This window comes from Watersipora subatra, chromosome 2 (genome assembly GCF_963576615.1).
Source record: "Watersipora subatra chromosome 2, tzWatSuba1.1, whole genome shotgun sequence".
NCBI lineage: Eukaryota > Metazoa > Bryozoa > Gymnolaemata > Cheilostomatida > Watersiporidae > Watersipora > Watersipora subatra.
In genome coordinates, this window is record NC_088709.1 from 22,632,649 (window position 1) to 22,646,442 (window position 13,794).

At 46.2% G+C, this 13,794-nt stretch overlaps 1 protein-coding gene across 1 annotated transcript; it reads left to right on the plus strand.

The window, feature by feature from the left end:
- The first annotated feature begins 11,053 nt into the window (after positions 1–11,053).
- LOC137388069 (serine/threonine-protein phosphatase 6 regulatory ankyrin repeat subunit B-like) lies at positions 11,054–13,681 on the plus strand. The gene has a single exon (XM_068074584.1). The coding sequence runs from the start codon at positions 11,054–11,056 to the stop codon at positions 13,679–13,681; it is 2,628 nt and encodes an 875-aa protein (XP_067930685.1).
- Positions 13,682–13,794: the final 113 nt, after the last annotated feature.

A 13,794-nucleotide genomic window follows, 5' to 3' on the forward strand; every position in this document is an offset into this window, starting at 1 on the left:
GCAATGGTGAGACAGCGACTTCCAGACATCAATTATGAGGCAGCAATGATGAGACACTGTTTATGAGGCAGCATTAATGAGGCAACATCAAATTGTCATGTCAATAGCAGCCATGTATGACTTATAATACTTTTAAATATAAATAGTTTGCTAACATAAGTTTGTAATGCAACTGTAACAGTAAACTATGTGTTGTGTCAGAGAGATTTTAGTCATCTCAAACCATTACTTTATGATAAGTTACTGTAACTTCTGGCATAGTAAGTTAAACAATTGACACCACACTTCAAGCTGTTATAATTTATTGTGTTGAAGAGGTATTGAAGAAAAGGTATTGGATCACAGGCTTTAATTATGACTTATCCATAAAGTATCCATTAATCGTTGACAACATTAATAAGGCAGCGTTTATAAGGCAGCGGGTATAAAGCAGCATTTATAATACAGCATTTATAAGGCAGCATTTACAAGACATCGTTTATAAGGCATCATTTATAAGACAGTGTTTATGAGGCAGAGTTTATAAGATGGCGTTTATTAAACAGTGTTTATAAGGCGGTGTTTATGAGGCAGCATTTATAAGAGAGTTATAAGCCAGCATTTATACAGCCACTTTTATAAGGCAGTGTTTATAAGACAGTGTTTATAAGGCAGCAATTATAAGGCAGCGTCAATGAGACAGCATTTATAAGGCAGTGTGTAATGGTTTGTGCGACCTTCACTTTCCTCCACTAGTACGAGACTCGTGCATGAGTACAATACATATATTTTTGCTTGGTTCATCAAGGTGTACAAGAAAAAATCAAGTAACAGTCAATAAACAGGCCCAGAACAGCTCTGCTTTTCTATACAAATGTTCGAGCTTATATAGCTAGTAAGCTCCGCCTCCGTTCTATTTGGCTGAACCCGGCATGGCTCTGGCTTGGCTGAACTCTGACCTCATTAACACACCTGACTGAACACAGCTTGGCTCGGCTTAACTCAGCCCTATGCTCAGCTCTCAATGAACCACGTTCCACAACACTCTCCCCCCATTGGTGACCATGGTCTTCAATCTAGACCTTGGGAGAGAGCCTATGGTAGCCACGTGGCAGACCTCCTCTTCTCTAGTCAGGGTTCCACTCAGGTCCTCCATATCCGTGTCTCAGGCAGCTGCCCCGGGGCAGCTCGTGCCGGCCTCGGCGGCTGCTTTCTCCCACTCCCAATCTCTCTGGTCTGCTGCCACACCGACTGGCTTCGGTGCACTTAGGGCTTCCTCAGCTTCTTTCAAGCTCCTGGTGACCAAAGCCAATAGTTCTGGCAAAGAAGCATCACATGCGTCATCCAGGTTCTCCAACAAACTGAGGGCATCTGGGGTGAGAGAGTGCTCCAACAAAAAGGCCCTAGAGCGGCCGTGAGAACTACCTGGTTGTCTTCATGTCCCACCTCCGGGTCGTTTGCCGGTGACTCCATTGAGTGACACACCCCGTTCCTGTACCGGCTTGGCCTTCTAGTAATCCGGGCCGGCTTTGGGTTGTGGCGGACAGGTTCCGATGAAGTCTCCGGTGTCAGAGCCGTTCCAGTCTTCTCTTGGTTTGATTTCGTTTCTCCCGGAACTTCTTCTAGTGAGACCGGATTTCTTACCGGCATTATCGGCACAAAGTCTACTCTGGCCTCTTCCTGCCTTTTCTCCGGCCTGCTGTGTCGAGCTCCCATCATGTTGGGTCCCCTTTTTGGCTCCGGAGTGGTTGGGGCCTGACCCAACCACTTTGGGTAAGCATGATAAGGTTTCAGCTTTCATTCGCTCTAGATAGAAGACTGGTCCTGCCGTTCTACCAGATATGTGTGGTTCCTCAAGGCTTTCAGGACCTTGTATGGTCCCACGAACTTTGCCTGCAGCTTAGGATTTTCTCCCCGTCTCCGGCGGTTGTTCGTGAGCCATCATACCCAGTCGCCTGGGGCGTACAGCGGTGGCTCTTCCCTGTCTTCTTGCTGCACCTCTGTCTGGCTTCGCCGCAGTGCCTCGTGCGCTGTCTGCAGTTTCCGCTGCACCTCCAGAGCGTGCTTGTAGGCAGGAAAAAACTTGGTCGGTGGAGGGTGGCTTTCCAGCTGGTCTGGCAACCTCAGCTTCAATCCCAACATTAGCATGTTGGCCGTTTCTCCAGTCGCGGAGTGAGGGGTGCCTCTGTATGCCCTCATCAGCTGGGGGAGCAGTAGGTCCCACTCGTCAAGTTCCCGAGCTAGGAGCAGCGTCCTCAAGGAGTCTCCAAGTCCCTGGTTATTCCGCTTCACGATTCCATTTGCCTGTGGATGATACGGAGCCGTGTGGGTTTTCCCTACATACTAGAGTTGGTACAGTTTGGCCATCAGTTGGTTCTCAAACTGCGCCTCCTGGCCCGTGTGGATCTGCTCAGGCAATCCCAAGTAGCAGAAGACTTGCTCATCTAGTCCATGGGAGACCACCGGGGCCGTGGCGTCAGGTAGTGCTAAAGCGTTCTACCACCGGGTGAAGTGGTCGGTGAGAACCAGCACCCACTTGTTTCCCCTTGGCGTGACAGGAAATGGCCCCACCAGATCCACGGCCACCTTTTGCTAGAGTCGTCTTGCGTAGAGCCTCCTTTTTCTTCCAGCCGCCTTTGTCTCTCCGTGCTTTGCAGCCTAGCACACCTCGCAACTCTTGATGAGCCGTTTGACTGTGGACATCAGTCCGGGCCAGTAACACGTCAGTTGGAGTCGACTTATCGTCCTTTCCATCCCAGAGTGAGCCAGGGCGTGCATTTGCCACACCGTGGTTTCTCGCATGGTCGGGGGCAGATAGTGCACCATCTGGCGTGGCCCTGCGGGGCCACGCATGGTTCCAGCACGCCGTCCTGTCGTATGCGCAGAGAGCCCTGCATGTGATGCAGGATGTCCAGCTCTCTGCTCCCAACCTCCAGGTGTTCTGCTGGCACCTCCTTTCCTGTGGCAATGGCACGGTACATGATGGCCACTGGTCCCTGTCTGGTAGCCTGTGTCCTTGCCAGTTCACATCTCGGTTCTTTTCTTAGAAGGGGAATCACACGTTTCCAGTTGTGATGAGCTTGAATGAGCCGTAGTAACGCGGGACTTATGTGAGGCTCTCCACCGGCGTTCTTCTTTTGTCCTCCGAGTAGTAACAGACCAGGCTGTAGACTCTCTAGAGGGGCAGTCTACCACGGTCGGCGCTAGCTGGCAGAGCAGCGTCTCCAAGTTGACCGGCCACCCTCTGACACGCAGAAGAGTGCCCAGCGAGCCAGGTTGACCAGGTATACTGCGCTGCCGCACTCGATAGCTTGATGGTTCTTTCAGCGGGCCATCAGCTGATCTCCGAATATGTGTTAAAGGTGGCAGGAACAGACATACACAGCGAAATGCTGTGCCACGTGCTGTCTGTTCCTGTGCACATTCCTAGTTACTCCACATGAGCCGCAGGATCCTTTAGCACATTTTTTACTTTCTCCAATGTCTACCGCTGACATAGCGCTTGGTCTGAATTACTTCCCTCTTCTCAGTCCGCATCTTGGCCAGCTTTATTGAAAGTTTTTGTTAAAGTGGCTGCATGGAGGCTGCCAATGGAACGTGCTCAGTCTCAGCAATGCATGAGACCTGAACCAGTGCAGCCATTTCAGCCTTCTCCATTTCTTTTATCTAGTTGAAGGGCTCATGATATTCTGAAGGCACTCCGGTGGGTGGACTCGCCGGCATATTTTTCAAAAGCACAATGTGAGTCGGTATTGCCTGATCGATCGTGAGTAACATGTCAACAGGGTGTTTCTCAACTCAAGCCTCTCTGTCGGTAACGGATTGGCCCGAGGAGACAGCGGCTGTACTGAGAAGAGTTTGGCTGTACTCTCTGAGGCATTCGAGCCTGTGCTCTGATGCATAGACACGATCCCCTTTTTTGAGGTCTAGAAAACCCGCCAGCAACTCCTCTCCTGTCTCTACAGGCTCTGGTACGTTCAGCATCTCAGCTAAGGAGTTGAGATTTTCAACTGAACTTGCCGTTGTTTGTTTGTTTTATTTACAATTAATCATAACATAACATCAGCTTGGAATTCCAGAAAGCATACAAAGCTAATGAAGAGATTTGAGAGTAGTGTCGGTAGAAGCAGTGCTGGACCTTCCTAAGCAGATTCTATCCCCATTGAAGGTGCAGAAACAAAATATCTTATGTCATCAATCCCTTCAGTAGCCCTGCTCACTTGAGCTCTGGCGGTACTACCCCTAGGGGAACCCTGATTGGCTGACACCATGGTTAGCTACTTCTACTCTGCATAGCGGTCTAGTGACCAATTGCATTGGGCTGGCCAGAGGTTATACTGGGTGACCATAAAAAACTTTCTCTGGGCTAGGAAGTCGAGCTGACGATTGACTCATGAGCCGCGTTGCTTTTCTCCAAAATTTTTGCTCCTTTTGTTTATGCATCTGCTTTGCTCTTCTCTCCTTCGGAGCTCTTGTAGCTGTTCTTCTAGTCTCTTGTTAAAACAGGGGAGATGTAAGCCTCTTTCCTCTGCTTGTCCAGCTCTAACTCGGCCTGTTCTTCTTGTCTCTTAGCCTTTGTCCCTTTGATACAGGGCTCTTTTCATGGCTTTATGGTGGCAGGTGCTTTTGTAACTTTGTCGGCCAAGCATGGAAAAGCTTCAGTTGTCTATCACTCTGCACTGAGAACTGCCCTCATTGCTCTCTCAAGCAAATATAGTTTAGCCAGAACTTTATAACTTGGAAAAACCCTTTGAACTTAGACTGTAGCTTAGGGCTGTTTTCTCATTTCCTCCTCTTATTTATGAGCCAGCCCAAGTCGCCCAGTGCACACATAGGAGGCTCCTCTTGGTCTTCCTGCCGGATAGCCATCTGTTTCTTTTGGAGGGTTGTGTGTGCTTCTTCCAAAATTTTCAATGTTTCCACAACATACTCATGTGTGGGCTGGGCCTCAACAAGTAGTGGGTTAAACTCTAGCTGGTTAAAAAGTTGCAAATCGCATTAGTAGGTTAGCCGTCTTTCCAGCGGCTGAGTGTGGCATTCCACGATATGCTCACATTAGCTTAGGGAACAATCTAAACTACTCTTCCTGACCTTGGGTCAGTAGCAGCACTCGCAGGAAGTTGCCCAGCGGCCGATTATTGCGATCGAACACCCTGCCGGCTTAGGGATCATAGGATGTAGTATGAGTTTTTTCTATTTCCCAGAGTTGACACAGCTCGGTCACCAGTTGACTCTCAAACTGTTAACCCTGGTCGATGTAGATCCGCTCCAGTAAACCCATTGTAGCAAAACACTTGTCCAACGCATTCGCCGCCACTGAAGCTGTGGCCTCTGAAAAGGCTGTGGGATTCTGCCACCCCATGAAGTGGTCCGTCAGCATCGAAATCCACTTATTCACTTTCCGACATCGGTTTCACCAGGTCCACAGTCATCTTCTGTCAGGAGAGCCCGGCATATAGTCTACGCCTGTTGCCCGCTGTCATGGTGCACTATGCTTTGCCGCCTGACAGACCTCGCAGCTGTTGATCAGTCTTCTCTCCATGGCTGTCAGGAGAGCCCAGTACCAGGTCAGTAACGGCCTTCTGATCGGTCTAACCACCACATAGTGAGCAAGGGCGTGAGTCTGCTATATGATCATTTCTCTGATGGCTTATGAGCATACAACACACCATCATCGCTAACAAATGGGTAAAGTATGAGCATCCAGTACCTTATTGAATTGCAGCCTGAAGAACGAACAAAATTTATGCAGCCGGTGGAGGTTTTGGCTTCCTAACTCTAGCTGCCCCTGAGTCAACTCCTTGACTTGCTCGACAGCATGGTACATAGTGGCTACTGATCCCTGGTCAGCGGTTCAGTAGTCTTTACCTGTGTCGTGCCCCAGAGCTCTAGGGTGGCCTTGGTTGGTCCTGGGCCCACTTCCCAGGCTGCCATAGTAGTCAACAGGATCAATCGACCGACCGTCTCGCGCGCGGTTTTGCCGACCCTTGCCACGGTGAACGGGGTTCCTTTGGGTTTTTCCAAAAGGCGCTGAGTCTCTAAAGCAAGTTTTTTAAAAGTCGGTCCTCAATCTCTCAACTCGAGGAGCTCATATTGCCGGAAGTTTTCACAGGTCTGCGGCTGTATCCATAGACATCCCATGACAAGGACTGACTCGGTGCTCCAGAGTGAATTGAAGTTTGGCCAGGATTTCTAACTATCTAGTCACTTAGTTGAAAAGTTCCTTCTGCTGACACAGCCCCTCCAGATTGGCATGATCTGTATATAGGAGGGACTGCATGCCGTAAAGGTGTGGCCGGAAGTGTTTCACAGACGTTGCCTGAGTGACCAGCTCCCTTTGGGTAACAGAGTAATTTCTCTCCATGAGATCAGTGTCTTACTAAAGAAGGCTATCACCCTCTCAGCCCCTTTTTGTACTTGGGGCAGCACCGCTGCCACTCTGCAACCGGTGGCATTCATTTCCAGGATATACCATTGGCTCGGATCTGGGTATCCCAATGCAAGAGCCAAAGAAAGGTACCTCTTCAGCTTGTCAAAGACTGCCTGCTCGTCATTGCCTCACCTCCACTCCTTTCATTTGCTTGTAAGTTGTTTTAGAGGCCGATCTATGATGGCGAAGTCAGAAATTTATTGTCTACAATACCTTACTGCTCCCAAAAAGCGCTGTAGTTTAAGAAGTCCTTTGGGGGTCAGTTATTGATGGACCACTTGGGTTTCCTTTGGGTCAGTAGCTGCCCTTTTTCACTTACCTCATGATTTTGATACCGGACCTGTGAGTGCAAGAGTTTGCACTAGAAGGGGCTTAACTTCAAGCCAGTTTTTTCATCCCTGGAACATCTCCTCTAATTGCTGCAGGTTGGTATCGCTCTGCAGGCAGCGATGACTATGACATCATCTAGGTAGAGCAGCAACGCCTTCAAATACAAGCTGTGCAACACTCGCTCTATACATTTAAAATGTGGCCGCCGGCACCAAGGTGAGCCTAAAGGGCAGGACCTTCCATTTTCAGAGACAAGAGCGGATAGCAAATGCCACCTTCTGTCCATCGATGTCCATGAGTACTTGCCAATAGCCACTGACAAGGTTCAGTGCTCTAAAGTACTCGCTGCTGGACTACGCATCAAGGCTGTCATTGATCTGGGAAAAGGAATGGGGCACTACTTAGTGCGTTCAGCTGTTGATAATCATCGCTGAAACACCACTTCCCATCCTTTTTCCGGATGAGTACTACCGGGGAGCTCCGCACCCCACGGGATGGTTTGATGAGCTCTTTGTCTAACAGCTCTCAAACTTAACGCTTGGCCTCCCCCTCTTTGTCTGAGCCCAGTCATTTCAGTGGCTGGCCCATAAGAAGGGTTCCTTCCTTGAATAGAATGGAATGTTCTACCTCAAAAGTCTAGCCCAAATCCTCATCCTTGGTACTGAAAATGCCTTAGTAGCTCATCAGGAGCCATGCCAGTCACTCAAATTGTCCCGGCTTTGCGCAGTTTTGTTGGTCCACTACATAGAGGTACTTCAGGTGGGCTGGCCTTCCTCCTTCTAACATATTTTCTCCCAAAAGTGCAGCTCCGGAGATAAGACGATGGATCTCCGTGAAAGTGCCCACTGTACTACCAACTCGGAGGTAGAAGGCTAAATCCATAAGATTGAAGCACCGAGCCACAACACTTCACTTTGGCCAGGCCAGTTTAAGCTCGTAGCCAGCGGCAGTTTATCCAGATAACTCTCAATCACTCTCAAAAAGTAGCAATTACTGGCCATCACTCTGCAAGGAACTGCCATATCGTTCCTAGCTGGCGCCACGAAGCCGTGAACCACTTAGTCTTTACTGAGCAGCAACCGGCTGTATCTGTCCGCACAGATCGACAGCTGATCGTTAATGGATACCATGTGCTGCTGGAACTTCATCACACACTGGTGGGCAACCTGCAAGGACATTCCTAAAATAGCATCTTCGCTAGTCTCATTCACCACAAAGACCTCCTTGGTCTTCATGTTCCGGAATCGTACCGGTAGTTGCATGAGTTCATAAAAGGACCGCCTGGTGCATTTGGTCATAAGTCCGTAGCCGTCACTTTCTTCCAACAAATCTCTGGTGGCCTGGGGGATGTTGTCAAACACATACTTGCTCAGCAGGGTTGTGGTGCAACCGGTGTCAAGCAGAAACTGCTGTCTCTCCAAATTCCTGGGAAAGAAAAAGCTGGTGGAATGGGGCTAGCTCAGTATTTGCGACCGAGTTGGCTCGGTACTACTGCTGCTAAGCCAAACAGGCCTATCTTCTACAGGTACTCTTGAGGCTGACGGGGCGACATTTTGGGGTGCTTGTGACGTTCGACTAGTCAGTGTACCATGAGGCCGTGATACTGCCTTCAAAGTAAGCTTTCAACAGCTTACTGGCCTGTTGTCTTTCTTTTCGACTTTGAGACATGATGAGAAGCTCCTGAAATGTCGGATCCATGGTGGCATGCGACAGGAAACGCATCAGTGTGATTGTACAAGCCAGGCTTTGACGTTGTCTCGGCCAGTTTTTCTCATAATGGTTTGCGAGCGCACTCCTGGCTGGACAGCTTGGTACAGCTCAACTCGAACATGTTGGCATGTCAAGCCCGTCTTCAAGGAGGGTTCGGCTGCTAGAATTTATACGACCTGGTAGTAGTTTCAAAGAGCCATGGCGGGGTCTTCTCTACTGCAAGCTTGGCAGGAACAGACCTCCTTTCAAGCTTCCTGTTTTGGCACCAAGCGTTCCAGGCTAGAACTCCTCATGTCCAGACCTCATTGGCCGTTGACTGATCGAGCCGCCTGTCACAATGGGTCTCTGACACAGTGCCAGATTGTTTATTTTTGCCATGGAAATCTGGGTTGGAAGTTTTAATGCAACCCACAGTCGGCACTGCTGTTGAACACTGTTGCTGTTTTTTCCGGTGTACTGGCTTCTTGGGGCTCTGCCAAAACACATGCCCGATTCCAACAGCCCTAGCACTGTAAGGGCTTTTGCTCCTTTTGATCTTTAGGCTGAAATCTTTTCTTTTTTAGCTGCTGCACCTGTTGTGTCAGCTGCTGCATGAGTTGGGCTGGCTGATTGACTGCATCGTCCTGTACCACAGCTGTCGGTTTTTCCAGGACTTTTTCTGCAGTCCAGTTGTTGGTAGTCACTCGGCCCTCAGGCTTGATTTGCAAGAACTCTGTATTGGTTCGCATGATCCCTGTTATAGAGTAAATGTGAGCATAGCCAGCAGGGGCAGCTGACCGCACTACAGAACATCTCTTTAGCCATGTCAGTCCTATAGGAGACCGGCAAATCTGTGTAGGCCACCCAAACTAGCCTCTCTACATAGTGGGCATGCTTCTGAAGGGAAGTTTCTGTGGCCCACCTTAAGGTGCTCAGCTTATTGCGAGCCTCCCTGGGCAAAATGTCAAACCGGGCCTGAAGCTTGTCGAAGACGGCTTTCGTGGTGTGGGCTTGTCTTTAGTCCTTGGCCTCTTTCTTCAGGGTCTATCATGCAGGCCGGTTTAGGCATTAGCTTCAACTATCTCCTAGAACCGGCTGATAAAATACTTAAAACCCCCTAATCCTGAGTATTGATGTGCCTGAACTGAGGAACTAGAACGTAAGCTCAGGGTGACATTGCCAGTTGTTCAAAGAACTCTGCCGGCCAATCCATCTCTTGAGTTGCGCTCCTTGAGTATTGGCCATCCATATATCACTGGCAAAAACTCGCCAAACTCTAAGTGGTGCTGCTAATGCGACATGGTTTGCTGAGCTCAGGGAAATACTTTTTTCACTGGAAGAAGCTCACCAAACTCCAGGGGGGTATTGCTCACACAACATGGCATACTGAGCTCAAGGAATCTACTCGCTATCTTTCCACTACTCGCTTAAGCAGTGATCCCCAAGTGACGGTGATGCTGTTTCCAGCATACGGTCTGCCAAGGTTCAGGGGTGCTCCTGCTTGTAGACTCCATCTCGTGGAGCTGAGAACCTCGATCCCACTGCTGCCACCAGTGTAAAGGAAAATGTCAGTTTCTGTTACTCTCGACAAGACAGTTAAGCAATAAACGCAACAAGTTTTAACCACCAACAATAAATATATTTATAGGTATACATAGGACTGGATGAATGGCAGGCAATAAACCAAAAACATACATGCAGAGAGCGTATGAGCAGCACGCTTTTTATATACGCTTTCTTCCTTTTCGTGCTCTGCCTACTTTTCTTTTTATTTTATGCTTGGTGTACTACTCAGTTTATTTGCTCATCTGAGCATCCTCAATGGTGACCAAGTTTTAACCGGTTACCGGAAGGCTCGGCCAGGCAACCGTGTAGACCAGGAGGTCAATCTCTATAGCCCGAGTCATTGCACTCTGCCGTAACCGTTTATAAGACAGCATTCATAAGACATCATATGTTAGGCAATGTCTATAAGACAGCGTTTAAAACATTGTTTTTAAGAAAACATTTATGACAAATTGTTGAAAAGAAAATGGAAAATTGCTTCAACATTTTATAAGACAGAGCTTATAAGACAGCATTTATAAGATAGGGAGTTAAGATATAACTCACCATCTTATAAATGTTGTATATATAACTTATATATATCTATATAACTCACCGTGAGGTTTTATACGGTTTATAAAATTTAGGAGAGCTCAAACAGTATAAAAAATACATGGAACAATATGATATTCTGAAGATGATTAAAAATTAGGTAAAAATGCTTCTTGTTGCGCAATTGCTTTATGTTGCTGCACTCTTCTTGTAGCAGTGAGTAAATATGTTGTTCAAACCTGTTTGCTTTTAACATGCCAAAGTAATTAGGAGAATACACACGCATGTGGTTTTATTAGATTGAATGGTTCCATTTAAAATAATTTGACTGACCCCTGAACCACAAATATTGTAGTAAAAGAATCTTTGACAAACCGAATGTTTAACTGTCAAAACTTTGCGGTACCTTTCATATTTGATCAAAGGAAGTAAACAAAAATACCCAAACAAAAACATGTAAAATATGGAATTAATAAATGTCAAAATGTACATTGCTATTAACAAATTATGATCTACAGAGTATCGAAGATGGAGGATGGAGGAGCCAGTAGTGCAAAAGTAATGGAAGCACAAGAATTGAGCCCTGAAGAGTTGCTCTATCACTTCCTTGAAACATACACGGAGAGAGAGTACATATATTCTCAACTAACAGTCAATGACCTGAGCAAGTTCTTAGATAGTGTTTCAGAAGAAAAACGTTGCTTGATCGCTAAAAGCAAGTTTGCATGTGGAGTGAGTTTCCTGCATCGAACTGTTAAATATGACAAACAGCTGTTCCGGAGCATTTTGAATAGCTTTCAGTTGAAGAACAGACCTACATTACTTATGGTGCAAGATAGTGAAGGAATGACACCGTTACACTATGCTAGTAGGTCAGAGGATGCAGATACAGTGAAATATGTACTGGAATCTATAGCACCAGAGAATAGACATACATTACTTATGGTACAAGATGATAAAGGTATGACATCAATTCATTATACCAGTCAGTCAGAGGATGCAGGTACATTGAAATATGTACTGGAATCCATAGCACGAGAAAATAGACATGCATTACTTATGGTGCAGGATAATAGAGGAATGTCATCACTGCACTATGCTTGTCAGTCAGGAGATACAGATACAGTGAAATTTGTACTAGAATCCATAGCACCAGAGAATAGGCATACATCACTTATGCTACAGGATACCATAGGAATGACATCGCTACACCATGTTATTGTGTCAAGAGATGGAGCCACAGTGAAGTATGTACTGGCATACTTAGCACCAGAAAAGAAATATGCATCACTCATGGCCAAGGATAAATTTGGAAGGACATCCCTACACTATGTTAGTCAGTCAGGAGATGCAGATACAGTGAAATGTGTACTGGAATCCATAGCACCGGAGAATAGACATACATCACTTATGGTACAGGATAACCATGGATTAACATCACTACACTATGTTATTAGGTCAAAAGATGCAGATAAAGTGAAAAATGTGCTGGAATCTATAGCACCGGAGAATAGACATGCATCACTTATGGTGCAGGATAATAGCAGAAGAACACCACTACATGATGCTAGTTATTCATGCCTTTCAAATACAGTGAAATATCTACTGGAATCAATACCACCGGAGGATAGACATGCATCAATTATGGTGCAGGGTAACGACGGAAGGACATCACTGCACTATGCTAGTCTGTCAGGCGATGCAGATAAAGTGAAATATATACTGGAATCCATAGCACCAGAAAATAGATATAAATCACTTATGGTGCAGGATAGTACGGGAGAGACATCACTACACTGTGCTAGTCAATCAAACGATGCAGATACAGTGAAATATGTACTGGAATCCATAGCACCGGAGAATAGACATACATCACTTATGGTACAGGATAGTGTAGGAATGACATCACTACACCTTGTTAGTCAGTCAGAAGATGCAGATACAGTGAAATATGTACTGGAATCCATAGCACCGGAGAATAGACATACATCACTTATGGTACAGGATAGTCTAGGAATGACATCACTACACTATGCCAGTGAGTCAAGAGGTGCAAATAAATTAAAAAATATGTTGGAATCCATAGCACTGGAGAATAGACATGCATCACTAATGGTGCAGGATACTGAAGGAATGACATCACTACACTATGCTTGTTGGTCAAGAGATGCAAACGAAGTGAAATATGTACTTAAATCAATAGCACCAAAGCATAGACATGCATCACTTATGGTACAGGACAAAAGCAGAAGGACATCACTACATTATGCTAGTCAGTCGGAAGATGCAGATACAGTGAAATATGTACTGGAATCCATAGCAACAGAGAATAGACATGAATCACTTATGTTACAGGATTATAAAAGAATGACGTCATTACACTATGCCAGTCAGTCAAAAAGTGCAGATACAATAAAGTATACACTAAACTCCATAGCACCAGAGAATAGACATGCATCACTTATGGTAAAGGATTATAAAGGAATGAGGTCACTACACTATGCCAGTCGGTCAGAAGATACAGATGCAGTGAAATATGTTCTGGAATCCATTGCCCCCGAGGATAGACACGCATCACTTATGGTTCAGGATAATAGTGGAATGACATCGCTACACTATGCTAGTCAGTTAAAACATGCAGATACAGTGAAATATGTACTGGAATCCATAGCAACAGAGAGTAGACATGAATCACTTATGTTACAGGATTATAAAAAAATGACATCACTACACTATGCTAGTCAGTCAAAAAATGCAGATACAATAACGTATACACTAAACTCCATAGCACCAGAGAATAGACATGCATCACTTATGGTAAAGGATTATAGAGGAATGACATCACTACACTATGCCAGTCGGTCAGAAGATACAGATGCAGTGAAATATGTTCTGGAATCCATTGCCCCCGAGGATAGACACGCATCACTTATGGTTCAGGATAATAGTGGAATGACACCGCTACACTATGCTAGTCAGTTAAAAGATGCAGATACAGTGAAATATGTACTGGAATCCATAGCAACAGAGCATAGACATGCATCGCTTATGGTGCAGGATAACGAAGGAATGACACCACTAGATCATGCAAATGATAGAGTATCATTTGTTCTCAGGCATATTGTCCGCTTCCCTGAAACACAAAATTTTACCTAACCGCTAAAAACGCTGCAAGTCTTGTAACTGCAACATCTTGATACATTTTTTTCCACCTACCGGACGGTCATTCGAGAGTATCTTATTCAGTGACCAAGATATTTTCAGTCCTT

Excerpts from the sequence above, each read along its gene's own strand:
- LOC137388069 (XM_068074584.1), top strand. The coding sequence starts at position 11,054 with ATGGAGGATGGAGGAGCCAGTAGTGCAAAAGTAATGGAAGCACAAGAA.